The sequence below is a fragment of the Scleropages formosus genome, chromosome 15, assembly GCF_900964775.1.
Source record: "Scleropages formosus chromosome 15, fSclFor1.1, whole genome shotgun sequence".
NCBI classification, from domain to species: domain Eukaryota; kingdom Metazoa; phylum Chordata; class Actinopteri; order Osteoglossiformes; family Osteoglossidae; genus Scleropages; species Scleropages formosus.
The window spans coordinates 3902840-3927522 of NC_041820.1; the positions used below are offsets into that span (position 1 = coordinate 3902840).

Genomic DNA, 24683 nt, shown 5'->3' on the forward strand with positions numbered 1-24683 from the left:
GCTCTAACCACTTTGCCACCTATTGCCCATAAAAAGCACGAGAGAAACGCACAAACACAGCTTGTGTAATATTACAGTCGATGAAAAGGTCCTCAGGGTCCTTCTCAACTGCAAAGTTCTCTCTGGGTCTCTTCTCTTCATTTGTATGATGATGGAATCCGTAATTACCTCACTTATTATTATTATTATTATTCTTTGTTGTTGTTGGTACCCTGACCTCTTGTCTGTACAGGGTTTGTAACTGCATTTCTGACTTTCTTAATATGTGATCTCTGCAAGATGACCGCTGGTTGGGACCACCCGGGTGGCGTGTGATGGGCGACGACCTTCGGGAAGACAAGGGTTGCGCTTACGGGCTGCGATTGGTTTTCATCACTTCCCGTCCCGATTGGCCGGGAGACGTTCGAGAGGAACCGCCTGATTGATTGACGACTAATTGAATAAGCACTCAATTAAGATGCTGGAACACAGAAGCTCATCGCAATGCAATTCCTGACTGCTGAAGCCTTTTGACCGATGCCAAGAGTTTAGTTCGAGCGGCAACGCCCCCCCCCCCGCGTCTGGAGAGAAAAACACATTCCCTTATTTTCTATCCACCCGATCGTCGATCATTGTCAGAACGATCACATCCGACAAGTGGCTTAATTGGGATGAGTCTTTTTTCACGGTCTTCCTGAATAGGCTGCTGAAAGTCGCTGGAACGTGACCCACCTGGAACTAGAACTGAACAACCGTACATGTGGCAATTTGCGTTGCCAGGGCGACAGGGCAATGCAAAACCCATGCCTGGCACCAGCAGCACAATGATGCGATATCGGTTGACGCCCCCTCTTGACTTTACAATCACAGAGTAATGGGGGCTGCCAGCTTTAGCGATGGGGACACACCTGAACTTGGCCTCTTGACAGAGCCTCCATCTGGATGCAGAAGGGGTTCGAGGCTGCGGAAACGCTCGTGATCTGCGCGGCTCTCCATCATCATCGTCGCCTGCCCCGACTTTCGTCGGGCTCCAGGTGGTGGGACGGTCACGGAAATGACCCTGCGACCCGCAGAGTGACGGGGTGGGGGTCTGCTGCTGTTCCCTGGAGTAAAGCGTCCCCCCCCCCCCCTACCAGCCTTTATCGCTTCTTTATTCAGCGGGCAGCTTTTCTTCTGGCTGCGTCCTGGGGAAATTACAAATTCCTTGTCTGGGCAGTTGTCCAGGTGAACTCGTGAGCTCAGCGCTGCAAATTATAGCACCTCATGGGCTATAATAATAATCTAGATGAATACAGATGAGTTGAAGAGCAAGCAGGTGCCCCAGCTCTCTAGTCCCCTCCCTCATTCATGGTGTTCGTGGCGTGGATGGGAGGGCACCAGGAGGCCTTCGCCCCGTCGGGTCGACTGTCAGCATCGCCAGGAGACCCAGGATCCACCCCAGACTCTGACTGCTGGGTGTGTGGGTGTGTGTGTGTGTGTGTGTGTGCTTAGTGGGAGCAGGGCTGGTTTCACAATTTGGTGAAGACAGACAATAGCCAAAAGGTGCCGAAATTTTGCAAGTAAAACAAAAAAATAAATTGTAATCTTCTAAGAGAGGAATACAAACCCTGCTGAATAATGAAGAAACAGTTTTATTAGAAAACCGAAGATCTGGTACCTTATATACGACGTAAACGTGGTGTGATGCGTGACTGTCCCATGTCTGAAATGTTGCAGTTTTTCTAGGTGACATTTTCCATAAAACAAGCTGTCGCTCCGCACAATTAATTGTACATATCTATTTGTTCCCTTAACAAACTCTGAAATAAGCTCAGTTTTCAGTCGTTGGTGTATAAATTTGTATTCTGCGCATGTATCATGTTCACATACTACGTGTTATCATAAATAATTACATAAAAAATCTCATTTTATTTTGAAATTGAAATGTTGTTTTTCCCTCTTTGCGATCTGTACATATGTAATATATACAAATATTTTTTGTCATATATATATATACGTGCACCTTTATTAATTTAGTGGTTTAAGTCTGATGGTTGCTGCATTGATTTTTGCCAGGAGGCACTAAAACCAGGACCTAAGTGGGAGACTTTTGTCAGCTCCCCAGAAGTTGCAGCCTTCGCTTTTCGCCATTTGACTGTGCTTCCAATCAAAGACGTGTCAGATGATGATTAGATATTTAATGCATGGGCGTCAAAAACAACATGAAATGTTAACAGAGTTCAAGAAGATCAAATGGTGCCTGAAGATGTATGAGCAACAAAAACGGTGAGATGACGTGACCTTCGTGAAGCTGCTGTTGATGGCAAGGCTCCCATTCCGAGACTGGGTGCATCTAAGGCCGCAACCTGGAGTCGTGAGCAAAAGCTGGAACCCTGAGCTGCGGGAATAAGTATCAGGCTCTGGCGAGTCATCTCTCGTCCTTTTCCCTCCGTTCGGATGGCGTTGTGTTTCAAGAAAGCCAACGGATGCCATCGGTCCACGTGGTCTGTTTCCAGCTGATAAACCTGCGACTGGATCCGAGGCAGCAAAGGCTCATGGGAGCCATTAGGTCCAGTGACTGCTCCACGTGGTCATACGATGGTCATACGATGGTCATACGATGGTCAAAGAACATGGGCATATTTTAGGTGGTCCATTTGACCCTTGTTTCTCGCACCGGTCCCGTACCGCAGGAAGGGAGCAGCATCACACACACTGCTGCGGAGGTTCGAGAATCGCTTCACAAACACCAGCGTGGAGTCAGAGGTCTTCCAAAGTCTCATCCCCGAGCATCGCCGAACCTCTTTGGAATGTTCTGGAAAACAGCGTCAGGAGCTGATGTCCATCTCAGAATCGCAGGACACACACTTTGGGACTTGAATGAGAGAGTTTGGACGAAGACTGACGTTGCTGGGAAACCAAACAGTGGCTCTGCTTATAAGCTCCTCGGGACAGCAGGTGGCGCAGTGGTTACAGCGGCCACCTTCTGCTGAAAGGTCCTGGGTTTGAGTCCCACCTCCTGCTGTAGTACCCTTGATCGAGGTACTTACCCTGAACCGATACAGTAAAAATCAGCCAGCTGTCCAAATAGGAAAAACATAGTAAGTAACTCAGTGTACAAACCCCACAATTACTTTGGAGAAAAGCTCCTGATTTATATAAATACAGAAATAACTTGATATTGATTTTTTTTTTGCATTTCCTGTATTTTTTCCATCCGCATACCAACCCAACCAACTATTACCTCCACAGCTACTCTAGTTACTGCGGCACCAAAGTACCTCGGTCAACAATCCCCACTTAGTCTTCGCGTTTCGAGAACAAATATGGAGCGGAGGAGACGCAGGTAGCTGCTGTGTTTGATGGACGGGGGGGACGGCGCCTCCCTGCGGCTTCGGCTCTGCCGCGCCAGGCAATCCGGGTCAGCTTCGGCCGGGCAGCGAAGACGACCGAAGATTCGGAGAGGGGGGAACGGGATGAGGGCACCCTTTCGCTGGGCCACAGAGTTCAGCCTGATCTCTGCTGCGATGATGCGCTTCTTCATTATGTTGCTTCATTTCATTTCTGGACAAGGGCGGTGAGGAAAAGCGGGAGGTCACCTGCGGCACCCTTTCAGCCCCGACTGCTGAGAGCAATATGAGCGTGCGCCGGCAGGATGGACAGGTGCCGCGCAGGGAGTGCACCCGAGTGTCACAGCGCTGTACACCAGCTGAGCGTGAATCGGCAGGATCCACAGCTTTGAGAAGAAGAAAGAGCACAGAGTTTAAGGCGAAACCCAATGTGATAAGCGCAACAATGCCTGGGACTCCACGATAAAAATCCATCTATTTAACATCCCATAAAAAAGAAGGAAAAACATAGACAGCTTCCCCGGGCACTTTTTTTTTCCAAAGATTAAAAAGAAGTGAATGGCTTTAGAGAAATCAAACCCTTAAAATGAAAAAACTAAGAATATATTAATTGTTAATTCACAATACGGCAGGCGGGCGGTGAAGATCTGAGATAGCGCCACATGTCGAGACAGCGTCCGCTCGCCAAGCGGTAGAAATGACCAGAACGGCTACGGAGGAGGCCGAGCTCCTCGTCTCGATCGCGCCTTTCCTGCTCGCATGCATTATGAATTATAATCGCATACGAGAAACATTTCGGGGTATGAATGCCGCACTGGAACACCATAATGCGGTTTCGGTGGCAGCTCCTCATGCAAGATTGCATAATGAAACTAAAAATGGCAGGCGAGGCGGTTCGACAGTTCACCGCGGTAAAAGCACTAAGAAAATGAGTCAATATTTGTTCTTACTATAGATCTGAGTGTCTCAGCAGGGTAATTTGCATCAACGGGACGACTGTACTTTTTCCAAAAAATGTTACGATGCATTATCTACTGACTCAGATCAAGTTTGCATATTTTTCCACGTGTTTTCTGTCAATCCGGGATGTAATATCAGCCGTTATGCTGCTAACAAACGAGCAAGAAAAACTGAATTATTTTCCCATACAGCAAATGCAAAAAAAAAAAAAAAAAAAAAAAAATTAGATTAAATTATGAATGTCCACACTGGAAGGAAAATCCAATATGCTAATGGAACATGCTTTCTTTGCGGGTTTCCATAAGCAGAATATAATGGTCAAATAAAATCTGAAATGAACTGCCGGACAGTTTAAAGACCATTATTTGTGCCGTTCTTCTGCACATGGACCTCTGCGCGAGGAAATGCAGCTGTTAACTCGATGATTCCCTTCGGACTGGTCTCAGCACCTTACGGCCCTTTCGCAGCGCAGCACCACGGTACCTGGTTGGGTTCGATCACGCGGACCACGTGGTGAAAATAGTTCAACGGTCAAATTCAAATAAGTTCCCTTCCGGTGTGTTACAGCAGTCTGATTTTTCGATAGACGTGAGGGAATATGCAGTACTCGACTGTACCGTACTTAACCGCAGTGTTTAAAGCTTTTGCTGTCAAGGCAAACAAAGGACACGAAGGAGGCTGGACCCAAGTGCAGGATCGTTTATTCAAAACCAAAGGACTCGGTTGGTTCTCGTGGTCGGGGACCGGCGAATGTTCGATCGATTGGCAGATAGGGCTGGAGCGAGGATCCAAGGTCGGGGTCGAGGGACGAAGCAAGCAGTCGTGACCAGGGAGACGTGAAGCTGGTCTAGGGAGCGAAGAGGAGCAGGACATGGGACGAGGTAAGTTCAAGAGTGCAGAGGGGACAGTTGTCTCAAGTGGGCAGCAGGGCTCTTTATAGCCGGTTGCTCTAAAAAGAGTCATGTGCTTCTTGTTGAGGTGTGGGAGTGGGTGCCTTGCAAACCGAAGGTTCTGGGTTCAGTCCCTGTGCCCAGTGTCGCTCCTAACCCTAACCCTTGATTAAGGTACTTGTCCTGAATTGAAACGATAAAAATTCCCCTGCTGTATAAATGGCTAAATCTCTGCGAGTAACTTAATGTGCAAGAATCACTTTGGAGAAAAAATATGAGCTCCCTAATATTCTCTCTGTTTTCAGGGAATTGGGTAAAACCGTGACGGAAAGAGCGCTCATTAAGAGGGTTGTCATCTGAGTGGGGACACAGGAAGGGGACAATGGACAGACCTGAGAAGGACCACATGGAGGAGGAGGACCAGGCAGGTGGACCTGAAGAGAAGGTGGACGGAAAGCGAGCCCAGCACAGGACAGCTCCAGACTAGAGAGGATGGACGGAAACAGGAACGGACCCCAGACTGACCGCCTGGGGCACCGCGATTTTTTGCGGTTGTGAAGACCGAGGCCGGCAGGAAGCCGCAGTTTCTCGGACGAGAGTGCGAACGTTGCGTTGGGCTGTGAGGAAGACACCGGAGCGGTATCTACAAGATACGCGTTCACCACTGCAGCCGCAGCGGGACCGCTGACCACGGGCTCCTGACAGCCAGCTGGGTAATATCACCCTGGTCTGGGCCGCTCCCGGCGAGGTAATTGGTGGCCGGAGCGACGTCCGGGGATTTGATATTCCATAACCTCTTCACATCTCATACGAGACGTACGAGAACGGGCCGAAACGGCTGCGTGGGATCGTCATTAGGGAGCGGAGTAATGGGCTCTATTGATCCCTCCCGTCGGGAGGATTGCGATTCCATGTTTTAAACAACTATGTTCCTCATTAGGGAGGCGCGGTGATGCGGGTGGGGGCACGGCGGAGGAGCGGGGGTTGGTGGGGGAGGGGGTCGACATTTCGGCCGCCAGTCGACAGGACCGAGGGAGGAATTGTCCCCCCTGAGATGGGCCCGGAAGCGAGGCGCCGTGTCCCGTCCCCCCCCCGTCCCCCCATCCACATGTCACCAGGGCCCCCGGGGCTTCTTCAGACTCTCGTCTCTCCGCCGCTCAATCAATACCTACATTTTTTGTGGCCCTTTCTTATCGACAGTGTTATTTTCCGCTGGGGAGAATCTGGAAATTATTCACTGACACCTTGTTGGACGGCAATTGAGCTCAACTCCTGAAGCAACTGTTTTTTTTCCTCCTTTTTAAAAAAGCCCATAACTAACATAATGAGACATAAAGACACGAACTTAGCCGAACCCGATACTCGGCAGGGGGAGAAACTATATTACAGTGTCATTCCTGCCTGGTGTTTGCGTAATCGCAGAAAATGACATCTCTCATATATGGAAGGAGAAATTAAATTTCTGTATTATGCATCCATCAATCCATCCACGGAAGCTTTTTCACTTCCACTTCTCCCACTGAGGGTCACGGTATCTGTAATAAATTTTTAATATTTTCGCCTGAATTCAAATATATGTTTTTCTTCTCGTCTGTATTTCATATTTTACCATACATTAACATCTATTACTTCCCCGTAAGTGGTTCTCACTCTTTCGTACTGCGCAATTAGACAACACAGATAGTTATAAACCTGTCTCATTAGTTTCCGTGTGATTTCACACTTAATTGGGTGGTGTTACAACAGCCTCGCCGAGCGCAGCGCCGCTCTCTCGTGAAGAGAAACATGAAAAGCTTCCCCAAATTATTCCTTGCGAGATGCAGGAAATTAGAGCAGTCAAAATACCAGGAATTTTTGGAACGCGTAGAGAAGGAAAAAAAAAAAAATCTATAATGGCCATGCTGTACAGATTAATTTTCTCACTCATTAGAAATTGCCCATTTGGCAGTCCAGCTGGGTATTGATCCGAGGGGCCCAGCAGAGCCTTTCAGAGGAGATGCAGAGAAGCAGCTCGAGGGACGGGGACCGGGGGTCTCTTCAACACGGTTCTGCCGTTATCCTCGTCCTCCTCGTTCTCGGTCCCAACTCTGTGGAGACCCGTTGGGAACCCTGCCGGAGCTCTACGGTCGACTCAAATCAAATGCACCCGTGAACTCAACCATCCTGGCTTTCGATCCAAATCCTTACCCCCTTCCTCACAAATGAGAGAGACATATTGTGCATGCGTCCAAATCTCTAAAAGAGGAGTGTGACCCCTTGAGACGCACTGCGGCCGGTCATGGAGAAGACCTACTGGACCAGATCGCAGTGGGTGCTGGAGATGCTGCCTGTGGTCTAGATGACTGACAAACAATGACCTAAGTTCCTTACTTGGACCAAACAAGATACAGTTTTTTTCACTCTATGACGCTTTCTTCAACGTATCTTACAGTGTTAGGTTTGTGCACTATGGTACGTACTGTGTTTACCCATCTACACAGCTGGATCATTTTTACTGCATCATTTCAGGGTAAGTATCTTGATCTACAGCAGGTGTGTAGGTAGTTTTGTGTTGTTTTATGCAGTACCGTGGTCCTGGAGGAATGTTGTTTTGTTTCACTGTGTACTGTACCAGCTGTTTATGGTTGAAATGACAATAAAGCCACTTTGACTCGACTTGAGGTGGGATTCAAACCCAGGACCTTTCAGCAGAAGGTGGCCGCTATAACCACTGCGCCACCTGCTGTCCCAATCGTTTGTGAAATGATTCTCGAACCTCCGCAGCAGTGTGTGTGATGCTGCTCCCTTCCTGCGGTACGGGACCGGTGCGAGAAACAAGGGTCGAATGGACCACCTAAAATATGCCCATGTTCTTTGACCATCGTATGACCATCATATGACCACATGGAGCAGTCACTGGATCTAATGGCTCCCATGAGCCTTTGCTGCCTCGGATCCAGCCGCAGGTTTATCAGCTGGAAACAGACCACGTGGACCGATGGCATCCGTTGGCTTTCTTGAAACACAACGCCATCCGAACGGAGGGAAAAGGACGAGAGATGACTCGCCAGAGCCTGATACTTATTCCCGCAGCTCAGGGTTCCGGCTTTTGCTCACGACTCCAGGTTGCGGCCTTAGATGCACCTTCAGGCACCTAAGACAACTCATGTTGTTTGAGAAGCTCACATGTATCGGTCATCGGTACTCAGTTTAATTTTAATATAGGGCAAGTCCTGTATTCCACTCCCTTTCCCCTCACTGTGCCTGAGTTACTTCGCAGTTTGAGTCTCTGCTCCTGAAATGTTTCCAACTTTTCATCCATGCCCTCTGTTTTCTCATTTTTACAGTTTTATGCTTATTTTACATTGCATGAATCTAATGCTCAATACATTTTAAATTAGAAGTGGATACAGTCAGTGGCTTCTGCTGAACAAACGAATGGTGTTGCTGTGCAGATAAATAGTAATTTCGAGCGTATAAGTGGTAATATTGGGGAGTTAAAAGGTAATTTTGGGTAAATAAATGGCTATGGTGGAGAAATACATAACAATGCTGGATAAATAAATGGATATGCAGGGTACCTAAATTTGGATGGCAAGCGAATAAGTGGTAATATTCAGGAGATTAATAGTGGGTTAATTAGTAATATTTGCGGGATGATGCGGTGGCGCAGCGGGCTTGGGCGGGTCCCGCTCTCCGGCGGGTCGGGGGTTCGAGTTTAAAGTTTGGTAAATGCTTGTGCTGAGTAGGTAAGTGGTAATGTTGGTGGATATCCAGTAATGCTACGTGGTAAATGAATGGTAACGTTTGGTAAATGAATGTTAACGGCTTATTAGGGTAGATGAGCTGTAAAGTAAAGTTGGGTAAATCACTGCTCTTGTTTGGCGGATGTAAATTAGCTCAACCGCGCCGCCTAGTGACCGTTACTGGGAGTTTCTGAGAAGTGACGGCGGACTGAGATACGTGGACGAGCTGATGGAGACCGGATGATGGAGACTGGATGATGAAGACTGGGAGACAGAGACGGGCTCATGGAGAGAGAGGCAGTGGAAGTATGGAGGCGGGGGGCGCTGACAGAAACACGCGGATTTCTACTTCCTTTCTACCCGCTTCTCCTCCTTTAATTGGTCCACGGGGAGCTGCTGGGGGCCGAGGGGGGGCGGAGGGGGAGGAGGGGGCGGGGTGGAGTGGATGCAGGTCCCGTTCACAGCCGGACAGCTTTAATGGGCTGCGTCCGCAAGAGGGATCGCGACGGCAAGTGTTGCACTAAAATACTGGCAACAATTGAAAAAAAAAAAAAAACACATAAAATAATCAGTTAAATTATTAAAACGCGAAAAATAAAGACTGAGTGCACATTCTGTCCGCTTTCCGTCTCTCTCTCACTGTCTTTGTCATTCTTTCTTTCCCTCTCTCTCTGTATCTCTGTCTGTCTCTCTCTCTTCACCTGTCTGTCTCTGTGTCAGCCTGTCTTTCCATCTGTCTCTCTGTCTACCTGTCCGTCTCTCTTCCTCCCTCCCTGTCTGTCTATTTTCGCCTATTTACATGTCTGTCTCTCCGTCTGTCTCCTCCCTCCCTCCCTCCATGCCTCACTCTGTCTCTGTCTTTCTCCCTCCCTCCGTCCGTCCCTCCCTTTCTCTCTCTCTCTCTCTCTCTCTCTCTCTCACACACACACACACACACACACACACACACACACACACACACACACACTCCTCGGTACCCGCAGGACGCGCTGACTCCAGTTCACACCGTGAGCGCGCACGGCTGAGCTGAGTTACGGGGAGACTCTCCGTGGAACCGCAGGGACTTTCTTTCGGCAACCTGTTTGGCGAGGAGGAGCGCGTCTCCGTCCGTGGCGCTCGGCGCCGCCGCTCTCGTTCTCCGTGCGCGCGAACGCCTGCGGGCACGACCGACGGAGTGGAGGGACGAGGACGCCGGGGCCATCGGAGAGGGAGGACAGCGCTCCCGACAGCCGGATTCCCGTCTGCAGCCCGACGGAGGAGTTGCGCGGTTTCTCTTGCACGTTTGAGCGCTGAGCATCACCCGCCCGGTGGTGGAGAGCATCACTCAGGACAGCATCCACAGGCATCTGAGATCACCATCCCGTGCTGGAGTGGAGATCTTCGGAGGGACGAGGAGGACCCGTCCCGCGCGTGACACTGCCGTCGAGGGAGTGCAGCGGGGGGGGGGACGGGAAGAGCAAGAGGACACGGGAGGAGCGCGTGAGAGTGAGTGCTTTTTTTGCGAGATTGGAGCGCCGCGGAGGACCGAGGAGGTCCCTCTTAGCGCGTCACCTCCAAAAGTTGCGCGGTCCCTTTGCGCGCCGCCGACGCGCTGGATTATAATTCAAGATCTCGTTTTTATGGGCGTAACGGAGCGCGACCGAGCCGGGATTCGCGAGGAGCGTGAGGACTGCCCCCGGGTCCGCTCCGAGGAGGGGGGCTCTTGAAGGAATTACCCCGTTCTCCCGAAGCAGGAGGCGCGTGCTCGAAGCCCGAGCGGAGAGGAGAGGAGGAGTCGCGCGCCACGGGTCCGACAAGGTAAACTTTGGCACTTTTGGTCTTAAAAAAATCACCTGTAATCGCCCACTGTGTGTGTGTCTGTGGGGGGGGGGGGAATAAAGGGACTGCACGCGCTGCAGTCAGGTGTCAGGGTTTTGGAACACGGATACAATCGTGAATGAATACAACACGATGCGGGCGCGTGCACGAGAACGGCGGGGTAGCGCCTGAGATTCGTTTTCTTCTTATTGTGTGAGATGAAACTTCGGGTGTGTCGATGAGCGAAGGGTACACGTGTGCAGGGTGTGTTTACCCTTTACACACACACACACACACACACACACACACACACACACACACCTTGGTCTTGGAGCGCACAAGTTCTTCGGAACATCCGCGGACTCGGCTGGCGCCGGTGTCACCTGGGGTAGCCTGGGCGCGAGGCCACCTGGCCGCGCGGGGGTCGATCTCCCGTCGGTCTCCCCCTCCGACACACACCCTTCTCCGTCCTTCAACTTTCCTACTTGTTATGGAATATTCTGTGCGGAAAGATCAAAAGTTCAATTCCGAATCCGACGTCCAATCGGGGGGCGCGCGCGGCGTGGGGTCTCGGGCGCGTGGAGGGCGTCGCGAGGTTGTGCTCAGCAGCCGGGGAGACGCGTGGATGCGTGATGATGCTCGCGCGAGAAGCGCACGGGAGCTTGAGTCGTGTCCGTGGAACACGTGAAATCAGCGTGATTCATAATATTAATATTAGTGATGTAACGCAATAATTGGTACTTACACTTGCGTACCGACCGAGTCTTGTTATCATATCTATTGATCCATTTATGGGGCACAAAGAAAACGTCGCTGTTTCCCTTTTATTAAAATCCGTGCACTAGAACAGAAGTTTGTGCTGCGACAACCACGAAATGTAGCGCAGTCTGTGGAAATATTCATGTACATTAAACATATAAAACATCATCCATTTATGTGTTTCCTTTATTTTCCAGCAAAATTAGTATTCGTGCAGCTCTGATATTCAGAATCCCTTACCTGCCCATTAATAAATCACAATTATTTCCCATAAATCGGTGGAGCTGGACAGTAATCAGTAATCTGTCATCTTTAATCTTCTCATAATCCAAAATTTCAAAATGAATTGTTGCGACCGGGGCAGTTCGTGCGTCTGGATTAGGATGGGTAAATATAGATGGGGAAAATGATAATTCGGCGCTTAATCTCCGAATGAAAAATTATTATTATTATTATTATTGATCTCTCCGCAGGTGATGAGGGATCTGAGATGAACATGGAGCTCCTGTGGATCCTGCTGTTTTCTGTCATCCATCCTTACGCACGAGGACAGGGTGTTTACGGTAAGGGGGGGGCTCACCAAAAAGGGACGGAATTCACCAGAAATTCACCAAACGCACCAGGAGCTGCGCTTTCCGGGACGTCCCAGAGTTCTTCGTGGCACCACATGGAATGGCTCTACTTTTTACACCACCAGCGTCTCCAGGAGGCTGCGATGGGTGTGTGTCTGAGCGGTGTGTGTGTGTGTGTGTGTGTGTGTGTGTGTGTGTGCGCGCGTGCGTCTGCGTCTCTGGGCTTCGCATTCATTCACCGTCACAATGATCATAAAAATGTGCCTTCACCTCCGCACCGTTTCATCGCTCAATATTTCATTTTTCCTCCACTACGTTCAGCACTGTGATTCTTTCAGGGGTTATGATCTGTTTCAGAATCGGAGTCAGAGGTGTGTTTACACATTTCCAATAATCCCAATAACAGTAGTAATAATAATAACAGTTACAGCAACAGAAGTGATAACACTACAGAATCAATATTTGCCATAGTAATTCTGGTAATAATGTAGAACGTACTGTACGTCCGTGAAATGGACTGAGCTGCAGGAAGTGTCTCAGTCAGTGCTTCCACAGGAGAATGTGTGTCGTCGGCAGTCGCGAGAGAGAGCGCGTACACACACTCACACACACACTCACACACACACACACACAGAGCAACGTTTTCTCTTAACTGCGCACTTCATTAACGCGAGTGTCTTTTTGCGCGTAACACGGATTAGACCCGATGTGTCGGATTATGTTTGATGATAATTGATTATGTGATCCGAGGGGTCGCGCGCCGCGCGTCCGTCTCGGCTCCGCCGCCGCGTCCGTCAAAGGCGCAAATTGCCGACCCGCTTTGAAGCGGCGCGCGAGCGCAGAGGCGTCACGTGTCACCGCACCGTTTCACCTGCACTTCTGACCTTCCCCGCACACACTCTGGGTTCGACTGGACATCAGTCATTGTACACACTGGGTCCACGTCTTTAGTTCACTAATGAAATGGGGAGGTGTGTGTGTGTGTGTGTGTGTGTGGTGGGGGGGGGGGCTTCAAACCGGAAAAGAGCTCTTCCAAGACAAATGACGCCACGCGGGCCATTGTCTCCATTAGAAATAATGGAAAATGTCATTAATGTGCAGCCAGAATCCACATTTTATATTTAATAATTACTTCATTTGCATTCGACTTTGCATTCTTATTCTTAGTTCTTTACCTGATATAATCACATATAAAAAATTATTATATTTGAGTTATTTTTTTTAATGATGCTGTACTATGGTAAGGCAGCATATGACCCGCAGTAACAGCAGCAGACAACACACCTACAGTAATGTACTGTAGAAAAATATGTGCTGCCACGGTACCCCCCCCCCCCAAAAAAAACCCTTTTTATAATCATAATGGGCAATAACTTCAATACCAAAGAATGAAAATACTTGTTTTTCTCGTGTAATTTTGATTTCAAGTTAAAACGCATCCTTCTGTGGGCCTGGCAATGTATCTGCGAGGCTGGAGTAGGAGGGTCATATTCACACAACAGTGTTTGGCTGGGAGTCCTGCAGCCCTACAGTACTGCAGGAAATATGAATAATAACCTGTGATGGGAGGTCAATTTTCCAGGCGCTGAACACACAAAGAAAGTGTGTGTAAAGAATGCCTGATAACCTACATGGTCGCTGTGCTGTGGGCAGGGGGGAGGGCCAGGTCTCATTTTTTGGAACAGGTTCTTAACCTGGTAATGAGGGAACATCCGTGTTAGAGGCCATGCGAAACACTCGGGGTGATAAAGGTCTGCGGCCACACCGCGGAAACTGAACACGCAACCCTAGCCAAGCATACCGAGAACACGTGTGAAGTCCGAGAAAGCCCCGCAATCGGGCCTCGCCCAAAACGTCCTCTGGCCGAGAGCACTTTCAGCATAAAGAGGGTAAAGTAATAGACTGCTTAAAGCATACTTCATTATTAATGGAATACTGACAGTACAGTATACTTAATATAAATGCCTTGATAGCAAAATTAATCATTAATAAGAGCATACCAGGAGAACGCATGTATACTTCGAGTGTGGCCAGCGAGAATGGGCCGTGTAGCCGCGGTCGACTCCTGAAGTGTGGCGTGGAAGTCCGGAACGTCACATTACGTCTTCAGAGTCACCCTCACGCAGGTCCCCCTCCCGCGACCCCCTTGCCGGGACGAGCGGCGGGGGACGTGAGAAGCGTGGGCGGTGTTTGTACGTTCAAACTTGTTTGTTATTCACTCGTTTACTCTTTAACTTGGCAGGGCTGCGTTCGGCGGCGGCGCGCGGATCGCTATCGCGCCCCGTTTCGCCAGGGATGTTCCCGCCCCGAGTGCCTGTGTGGCGCAAACCGTCGATCCCGCCGGTCTTCGCTCGACCGGCGCCTCCCTAACCCGATAAATAGAAGAGAGTCCGAAACGCAATTAAGAAATAAAAGGAGCGAAAACACACCAGCGCTGGGTGTGATGTTTATTCATGGCTGGTGAGGGCCATTTGTCTCACGCTGTTTGGTTGTCGACGAGGCTCTCGATTACACGGCCCTCCTGGTTTATAAATTTGCACGTTTGCGCGGACGTACGCAGGGGAGCCGTGCAGGCTTTCCACGTTGGGGCCGTGGTCCTTACCGGATCTTTTCCACGTTGTGCTTCGTTCTACGAGCACCAGTTCTGTGACCGGACGTTAGTTAGGACGTCAGCGGTGGAGTCGGGATGTGCGGCGCGAACGGCGGTTTGAGTCCGCTCAGCCGGCAGATGCTTTACACACAGCACAGGTGCGGTGTCCAGGAGCTTCCTTTCTGCAGGTTCCTCGCTGGGAATAAGTGCTGGGGGCCAGCTGGCACGAGGCGGTGCGAAGCAGCACCCGTTACGTTCCCCCCTCCCTCGGGCGCCCCGGAAATCATTAGCGCGCGAACAGATGTACCTCGCGGGCGACGGAATCTGGGGAGGCGTGTCGGCACGTGGGTTCCAGCTGAGCCTCGGTTCCGCGGCAGCCAAGGGGACGAAGAAACTTCCCGTAGCGACCGGGATGGTGCTGAAAACGAGAGCGTGCTATAGGTGCAGGAGCTTAATTAAGGCCCACATGGGCTGGTTGTGGTCTGTGTGCACTTTATGGTGCTCTGGGAAATAACTCGGTGGTAATGATTGCGTTACGCGGAGAGATGGAGAAAAACGAGCTGGTTTTTTTCTCCACATTAAAAAAAAACATATATATCGGCGAAGGTTGTGTCATCTCCTCTCACGCAGGCACCCTGAACGCAGGCGGCCGTTACTCTTCATGTCAGCACTTTTTGTTTGTTTCCTTTCCAGTTCTCTTGCCACCGAGTTTATTTCGAACGCTGAATATTGCCCTTTTTTAATAAGCATTCATAATTCATTTGTGGCTGTGAGGGTGGGCAGCGGAACGGGCTGAGCCGGTAATGAAACTCTCTCGGTGCCCTCCTCCCTCCCTCCCTCCCTCCCGCTCGTTTCATCCGTGCTAAACCCACACATACAGTATTTACACACCAGAGCCCTTCTCTACGCACGCTGTCATCCCCGAACATTAAAGAGGATGTATGGGCCGCGGCGCTGGGCTGCGCCGCCGCCGGCCGCTGTAGGAGAAAGCGCCACCCCCAGCCTCCCTCAGCCGCAAGCTCCGGCTCCGGGGGCCGCGAGTTAATGATGGTGCCCGTCGGCGACGCGTCTGCCCCGGGTGGCTGCTTTGAGACGTGGCGCGGGAGAGCAGAAATACATTAAATCAATTCACACCAATGAGCGTGTCGCCACTGCGCTTTTTAATGGGCTGCTTGCAACTGGTTCTGTAAGCCATCGCTCTTCCCCGTTCCTTCCGTGGCACTGCGAGACAGGCACACTGATATAAGCACTTTTGTGTCCTAACACCCCTTCTCCTCCCTGATCTGAAGAAATATTTACACCTAGTTAGCTGCAGCCGTGTGCCCGGCGCCATTACCTCCCCCGCTGCAATAAACGCCACTTAGAGTCATTTCTTGTCCGTCCGTGGCATAGATTGCTGACCCTTTTTTGTCCTTATTATTTTCTAATCAAAGTCCACAGAAGTTTGATTAAGTGAAGCTGAGGAAGGGAAAAAAGAACCTGCCTCAAGCACATCGGAATGTCCTCGGTCTCAGCTTGCAGGGAGGAGGACACCCACGCTGGATGTGTCTTGTGTCGGTTTCCTAAACTAGGGTACTTTTTGCTTTTTTATATATTTACACGGTTTCGTTATCTTGCAGTCCTCAGGAAACAGAGTTATGTTTTTGGGTTCCGTTGATTGCGGGTGAGATCTGCAGAGTGCGTTTGAGCGCCGCCGTCTTTGACGTTAGAGCGACAGTGATTTTGACCGAAGGCCCAAACGCGCCATGTCCTTTGCTGTTTTCGGAAACTCGTTCCGCCGTCATTAGGAGCTGCCGTCTCGGGACGGAAACAAACCTCTTCTGGTCCCGTCAATTCCCTTTTGTTCTCCGATTGGGCTGAACCACGGCAGCTTACGGCCCTGGCCTCCGCGATGACCAAAACGTACGAAGCACCCAGCCGATGACGGGCTGAACTCTCCATTCCTCGTGTGCCACTTAAATGTTATTTCACCGGCGATATCTTTTTAGAGCCGCTTCATTGCTGTCTGAGGTTTAATAGCAGCTCAGTCAACAGTGTCTTCATCTCCATCTAGGCCCCACCACGGCTACTTTTCTAAGTCTCTCACTCACGCAGAGCCATATACATTCTGGACCTCTGGTTCTGCTGCTCCTCTCCATCATCTCTGTCTTCCTCTCCATCTTCCTCCGCTGCTCGTCTGCATCTCCTCCAGCGAGAGCCTTCATTTCTATGCTGCCGCTCTATGGCGGTGTAACGGTATATAGAAATCCCATTAACCTCGGGGTCGACGCGAGCGGTTTTGGTCGACTGTCGTTTATTTTGGTGAGCAGCGCGTAGCCCGGGGGACCCCGGGGGTATACTGGCAGTCGATGCGAATTCAATTTCTTCCCCGAAGTCGCTCAGAATCATGAACGGTATCCTTTCTGGTAACTAGCTGGCGGATAAGTTAAGGGGTTCAGGAGGGAAAGGGGTGCGGGAGAAAGGTTTTCGGCAAGGCGTGCGGTTCTGCTTTTTGCATAGCTGCCGGTGAAAATATACGTCAGGGAGCTGCAGCGAGAGAACAAATGGGAGACATCGAAGCCAACTTGCTCAAATTCGAACTGTCAGGAGGTCCTTCGCTATCGGCACGTGCCTGCGTTGCGATCGACTTTGGATCGTGCTGAGTCCTGCGGCTGGGAGCTTTCATGCTGGCAGTCGGCACGCCGTTACTTATACATGAGGGCGGCCGAGAGGTGCGAGGAACAGAGAGAGAGCTGTGGAGCTACCGGCGGACCCTTGCTCTCCTGGCGGTTCCGTCACCAAGGCGATACCGGATGCTGGGGCTCCCCGGGGTGGGGGCAGGGGGCTCTTCCTGGGGACTGACACACAGCGGTGACCACAATGCTAGAATGTCTTTGTTGAAGATGAAGGTCCTTCTTTTCCTGACTGGAAAGGAATTTCTCTGTTCCCGCAGGGGTGAAAGGTCAGGAATGGACCACTCGAGAAGCTCGGAGACAGTAATACATTTTATTAGACAGACATTGAGTTCTGAGAGTGGGCAAAATCGTGGAACTCGCCTGCCTCATTTACAGGCAGCCAGAGAGTGTTAAAAAACACCACAAAAACATGATTGTGTGGTTTCCAGAAGCTCATTTCCAGCACTTCAGCCTCCACATGAATCAGTTGTGTTTTATTTTCTTTCTGATAGGACACACTATTCACCATTCTCATATTGTTACCTAGTAACAGCAGGGTAAACAATCTATGCACAGGCGCATCAGAGAGAGGCTGAAAATTGACGTTCATTTCAGGAAAAAAAAACACATCATAGATTTACCATGGTTAAAACTCAGAGTGGATGGTAAATTTTCATCATCCAAAAAGTTTATTTCTCATGCCAATCACAAACTGTCACGGGGCTCTAGCCTGCAAATTATGGTGGGTTAAAAATCTGCCATAGATTTCTTTTCTAGCAACAGTATAATGTTTAGGGTTGTATCAGATGCCTGCTGAATGAGTTTTACTGGTTGATGGTAATACTGGTAATGGCTGAAAAGGGCATTTAGATCTCAGTTTTATAGGTTCCAGGGAATTTCAATGTCATTTGTGGTTTTTGGTCTAATTGCATTTAAAGCCTTTTGGCTGTATTTTAGGGCCAGGACTACCACGAAGAATAGAGCTTAAATGATTAAATCGTGAGCACTGAAAATGAACTACTTTACAAAATACTTTTGGTAATTAAAATGTGAATTAGAATTTTTTTAAAAATCAGTCCTAATGTAAAATGCATAGCAGAAAATGCACTGACTCGCCAAAAACATTTTAAGTCACCGTTCTGTTCAGCGTGACACAATGGGCCTCAGCTAATGGACAACAAACAAATGTTGTTGGAATGGCCTGTGGAGAGGACCAGCATGCATTGCAACTCTCCTGCCAAAGCCTGCCAGGCTGTGACAACTGCAGGACTGAAAAAAAAAAAACAGACTCACTTGGTAGAGTTAGATGCCCCTTCTAATCCAAGTTGCGGGACTTGTCCCAGTGCTACTTTCAGCTCCAGTCCAAATACCAATACCAGTTGGTGTTGGGTTGTGTTGGTTGATGTTGGATTGTGTTGGTTTGTGCTGGATTGCGTTGTTTGATGTTGGATTGTGTTGGTTTGTGCTGGATTGCATTGGTTGGTGTTGGATTGTGTTATTGTTGTTTTTTCTTGGATGCTGTTGGACTGTGTTGGTTGGTGTTGGGTTGTGTTGGTTGGTGTTGGTTGGTGTTGGATTGTGTTGGTTGGTGTTGGATTGTATTGTTGGTTTTTCTTGGATCCTGTTGGACTGTGTTGGTGTCGGTTGATATTGGATTGTGTTGGTTGGTGTTGGGTTGTGTTGGTTGGTGTTGGATCGTGTTGGTTTGTGTTGGTTGGTGTTGGATTGTGTTATTGTTGGTTTTTCTTGGATGCTGTTGGACTGTGTTGTGTTAGTTGATATTGGATTGTGTTGGGTTGTGTTGGTTGTTAGTTGGTGCTGGGTTGTGTTGGTTTATGTTGGATTGTGTTGGTTGGTGTTGGATTGTGTTATTGTTGGTTTTTCTTGGATGCTGTTGGACTGTGTTGGTATCGGTTGATATTGAATTGTGTTGGTTGGTGTTGGGTTGATTGGCGCAGACTTATCTTAGTATTTACTTGTGTTGCTTCAGGTTAGTAGAGTTTCACCGTACAGCTGTTGTAAGCTTAACCTTGACTGCTTTTGGTCTGGACTTATTTTGATCCATTACCATCAGAATTGTTGCCATCGACAACTTTTCCCCAACAGCAATTTTTGTTGTGTTCCCAGAACACTGAAATTCAGCCTTAAACCACCAGTGACCTGATGTCTGTAACAGAGAGGGAAAGTCAGCTGTTTCTTTATTAATGCCATTTTTGTTGTTATAGTTGACCTGCATAGTGCTGACGGAGTGTGTGTGTCTGGGTGGGCTCTCACTCCCTGGAACCAGAACTTTATGAAGCAAAGTTAGTCATTCGCCTTCGCTTGCATTCTTTGGTTAGTTACCACCTCTCTCATCACCACCTACATGTGCAGAGGTAAAAGCGCAGGTCCCTGCGGAAGATGATGAGTAGATGGCGGAGGGGGAGGATGGAAGGAGCCTATGTGACTTAGTCGGGTTTGGTGACTTGCTTTGATCAAACCCATCCACCCCCACACCCCTATAACAACTTTCAACTTTTCCGGGTCCAATTTCCCATGATCCTCTACCAGATCCAACAGCTTGTGGGCCTAATAAGGAAGTTTGTCAGGTGTCAGTCATGCAGGGCGGAGCCTATGGGACGTGCTGAGGAGGCAGGCTGTCGTAGGGAGGCCCTCTATGCGGACGGCTGCACCTGGCTGACCGTCAGCAGAGAAGTGTGGCCTTTCCTCGCCCCGCCCCCCCAATGACGTGGCACTCTTTGGTTTGCGTCGGAGATGAGAAGAGGGCTGTCTCCTTATTCTTCTCCTTGTCTGTGTCTCTTTCTCCCGCTTGTTCCGTCTCTGTCTGCCGTTCCCCGTGTCATCTTTCCCGCTCTCATCTCACTGCGTTGTCCCTTCCTTCCCTCCCTCTCTCTCTCTCTCTCTCTCTCTCTCCCAGCAGCTCTGCAGTGTAAACACAACCTGTTCTGAAGGTGCCTGAATAATTGATACCCCCCTGTCACTCCACTGCAGAACTGGGGCGCCAAGGTGGGGTTGGGGGGGATGGTAAAGGGGGGTGTTTTGGAGGTGTGGGGGTGGGGGGAGGGCATACGCACATTAGATTGCTGCGGGCAGAACACCCCGGCCGCTTCAAAGCATGGAGCCTGCACGTGTGATAGCTGAAGGCAGAGAGCAGGAGGAGAACACAGAAGTGTGACCCGACCAGATATGACATCTTGGAACCCCGGCATGAGGGTCTGAGGTGTGATGGGGAGCGAGAACCCAAGTAAGACACATTCACCCAGCGTAGGGGTCTTTGAATTTATCACAGTGGGGTGTTTGCACACACACACACACACACACACACACACACACACACACACACACACACACACACACCCATGCACACTTGCTGGAAAGTCACAGCTTTGCAGTCGCCTGGATTGACATCTTATTTCAAGATACAACTCAGTTTGGCTCCTCGTTCAGCTGGCACTGCTGGCGGAACTCGTGAGAAAGTTGAGAAACGAGAAGCACTGCTGCTCATGGGACCCCATGACCTCTTATAGCTGCGGGGGATTTGTGGAACGTGCCTATAAGAAGTCCTCAGAACCGAACGTCAGGCCTTGCTGGGCTGATGCATCTGAATGGGGGTGAGGTGATCCTTCTCCAGTCCAAAACACACCGTTAGGAGAGCATAGTCTGCAAAGCGTTGTCATTCCAGTGGAACCCTGACTTACCGCTGGTTATACTGGGATGCCATCATCTCAAAGTCACGTGTCATTGAGCAATTTAGAGGTCAGGGGAGAAATGAGTCTGGAAGAGGTAAGTTTTGAGACCTTTCTTAAACGTAGAGAGGGACTCAGCATTTTTGAGTGAGAGGGACGGTCATTCTACCACGTCGGGGACAGAACCGAAAGGTTTAGCGCTTTTGATTTTGGACCTTTTGTGTGTGAGATCATGAAGCAGGTGGAGGTGGAGGAGCATAGCTGTAGCGAGTGGAATGTGAGCCCACGCTGTAGAAATTCTTTTTTGTCTTTTAGGCTTTTTCCATCATTTGCTGCGCGCTGGATGCTACACTACAGTCGGTACAGCGATGTCATACGTGCACCGTCTTTCCCGTCTAGTCCCGGGGTTTCCTCCTAGAATCTGGGTGCAGTCATCATGTGACTTTCATCGCTGAGCAAGCGTTGCGAGCAGACAATCTCTACGATTTTTCATAAACAATCGACTGCTCACATCACATTGCGACCAAACAGTGGGATTGAAACCGCCAGGTCTTCACGAATACCTTCACGCACACGCGCGCTCCGACACGCATCCAGCGCTCACCGTGTTCGGGCTGCAGGGAACGAAGCAGCAACCTGCCGTCTCCTTGTCATAAATCGGGTGTTAACGCTGGTACCTCCAGAAGACCCACTTTGGGACCGGGTTGCGCTCGCGGGGCAGGGAAGCTCCGCATTCCCGGTGCCTCCACAGCCGACAAGCTGTAAATCAAACCCAAGTCGTACCGCCGAGTTCATCCGGTAGCACCTGGTTCTGTCGCTCTTCTGCTGTTTTATAACGCTGCTCTCCGCCACACGACCTCTCACTGGGCATTATTCTCTTATCCTGGACCCCGACCTCGGAGAAACTTCTTCGGAAAGTTTACAACACGGTCGCAGATGTTTGAATGGTCCTAATCACTCTGATTGAGGCTCCGATCCTCTCATCACGGTCGAGTGTGTGTGCGTTCCCCGCTCGCGGTAAACACACAGGTGTTCGGCACTTAGCTGCCAGCGGAGGTTTGCTTTGTTCTCCGTCTCGATCTTGGAGACGCGAGTACTTGTCCCCCCCGCCCCGAGTTATTAATCAACGCCGCGCCCTTCATTGATTGAATATTGTTGTCTGTTTCTCAGACCGGCGTGCGCAGATGAGTTCCACTCGCGGCGAGGGAACGCCCCGCACCTGTGTTTGGTGGGACCGTTTGCCAGCGCGGCACAAAGCAGAGCTCGCTGATGGAGCTGTCGTCCAACACAGCGTGTTAATCTTCTCTTTACGGGACTGGAACTCAGTCGGGCCGGGATCGGGACGCACGTGGCGGCCTTGGGCGAGCACGCTCAACAAATCGGTGTCGAACAGCGCGAGGGAAGGGACTGCGCTGGATGACGAAAATTATGCGCTTCGGTGGTGACATTATTATTTATTGTGATTATTATTTATTCATTTAGCCGACATCTTTCTCCGAAGCAACTTGCAACGATTTACCCGGTTATACAGCGTGATTATTTTAGCGTACCTGTCCAGGATAAGTACCATCGTTAAGTGCGCAACAGCCGGAACAGGGATTCAAACCCGAGTCGTGGGCAACGCGTCTGACCACTACGCCACCTCGGACTCAGGCATCGAGAGTATCGATCCCACTACCTCTTGCCCGTGAAGCAAGCGCTCCGCCGCTTGAGCTGATTGCCTACGTTGTGCCTCTGGTGAGATACGGAGCAGTGGATTGTGGGTAATGCCTATCGGACCGTGCGTTCGGCCCCTGGGAGAGGCTCTTGAAAGGAGCGGACCTTCTAGCTGTTAAAATGACCCTCCTCGGTACCCACCCGGTACCAGCTCAATAACCTCAGCTCCCAAAATGACTGCTGGCGAAATAAATTGTGTGGTGACGTGAGCAGTTGAATCTTAAAAAAAGATGAAACAAACAAATACACACACACACACACACACACACACAAATATATGTTTGCTTTTGAACACACATTTACTTCAGTGCAGCTTACCCAGAAGCCAACAGTTCTGTTCCCTCAGGGTGGTGCCTTGCGTGCCTTTGCTCCTTGACCAGGCCTCTCTGCTGTGTGTGTGTGTGTGTGTGTGTGTGTTGGCACCGGAGAAGTGGAGCGTCCTCAGCTCAGAGAGAATATTTCTTGCAATTTCCTGCTTCTTTTAAAAGCACGGAAAAGAGCAGCCAGCGGGGGTCATTAAGGATGGTAGAGATGGCAAGGTGCGTGTGTGTGTGTGTGTGTGTGTGTGTGTGTGTGTGTGTACACATGCACATGCGTGTATGCAGTCACCCCTTGCTGTTCTCATATCACGTAGTCCACACTCTTGTTCTTTGGCTGAGGGACGGGGTTTGATGCGGGGCCCGGGGGGGGGGGGGGGGGGAGAGAGGGGAGAACCTGCCTCGCGCCCGGACCCTGCGCTCTCACGCTGCCCCGATAACCGGCACGGCTCCGGTCCGCCGGGGCCGAACTCATTTCAGACGACTTTCATTTTTTAACAGGGCACTTTGCATCTGATAAAGAACTATTTCGTTTTATAATTAGCCGTGGCAGCGATCGCTCCCGCTCTCCTTGGCTTCTTTTACTGGAGTAAAAAAAAAAAGGAAAAAAAATCACAGTTCCAGTGCAGATTAACTTGGCAGCGGCTGCGATATTTTTTTCCCCTTGATTTCTCACCCGGAGAAGTATTTATGTCACATTCCTCCCGCCGCTTTTCTCTGAGAAAACAGGAGCGAGGAAGGCCAAAATGTCTTCCTTTGTCTCCGCTCCGCGTGCATCCAGCCGCGTTGGGGGACTAATAAGGCCGTTCCAGGGCCGCGCGCCAGCCGATTGGCTTTTTCAAGTCGATATGCTGTTTGCGGCAGATGGCGGTGGGGCTCGCGCCCGGGGGCGATGCCCACGCAGAAGGGCTGCTGCTTAGCTGTGAAGACCTGCACTTGCGCGGGTGACGGGTCCTCCCGGAGCGGGCGGAGATATGGGTGGAGATGAGGGTGGGGACATGGGGGGTGGGGACACAGGTGAGGATGTGGGTGGAAAGGAGGCTGAGGATATGAGCGGAAATGTGGGCGGAGATAGGGATGTGGACGCGGCGGGGAAACAATGGAGGAATCGTGGGGGGGACGGGTGGGGATGCGAGGCCAAGGACACTGGCGGAGGTGTGGGAGGGGACAGGAGTGCCGCTTGGCCGTCTCTCCTGAGGGTGGCGGTGTTAACAAGACTGCGCTCAGGTGCATGAATGGAGCGTTCGACGGTGCCAAGCGAAGGACTCGCAGCGGAACTTTGCTGGAAAAGGACCAAATTCACCATTAAACAGCTGAATCCTCATTTGAACTTGAAACGACGACGTTTTTACATTTTTCTCTCTTTTTATTGGAGCCGCTGTTGGAAATTGAGGAAATTGGGCTGTAGTCTTTTTTTTTTAAATTTGTTTGTTTTTTTGATCGTTGGCTCACTTGCGGCTTTTCGGCAAGCGGGTTTGTGCGTTTACGTGTGTTTGTGTGTGTGTGTGTGTGAGCGCGTACAAGTGTTTCGTTTTTGTTTTTCAGCTGGGCGTATGTGTGTGGATAGTGTGTGATACAGATGCATGAGGGAGAGTATAAATATGCAGAGAGAGAGGCTCCTTCTCTCCTTCCCTCCTGCGTTTGCATGTGCTAAACGGAGTGAGAAAATGTGGAATGAGAGTGAGCGAGCGAGCGAGAGAGAGAGAGAG

General features: G+C 50.2%; 1 protein-coding gene across 1 annotated transcript in view; it reads left to right on the forward strand.

The window, feature by feature from the left end:
- Positions 1-9903: 9903 nt before the first annotated feature.
- The window catches only part of mdga1 (MAM domain containing glycosylphosphatidylinositol anchor 1), a 119524-nt gene continuing 104744 nt past the window's right edge, over positions 9904-24683 (forward strand). The window contains exons 1-2 of the mRNA XM_029258564.1: positions 9904-10680; positions 11913-12002. Coding sequence (XP_029114397.1) covers positions 11930-12002 — 73 coding nt within the window. The 5' untranslated portion in view covers positions 9904-10680; positions 11913-11929. The remainder of the gene's footprint in view (positions 10681-11912; positions 12003-24683) is intronic.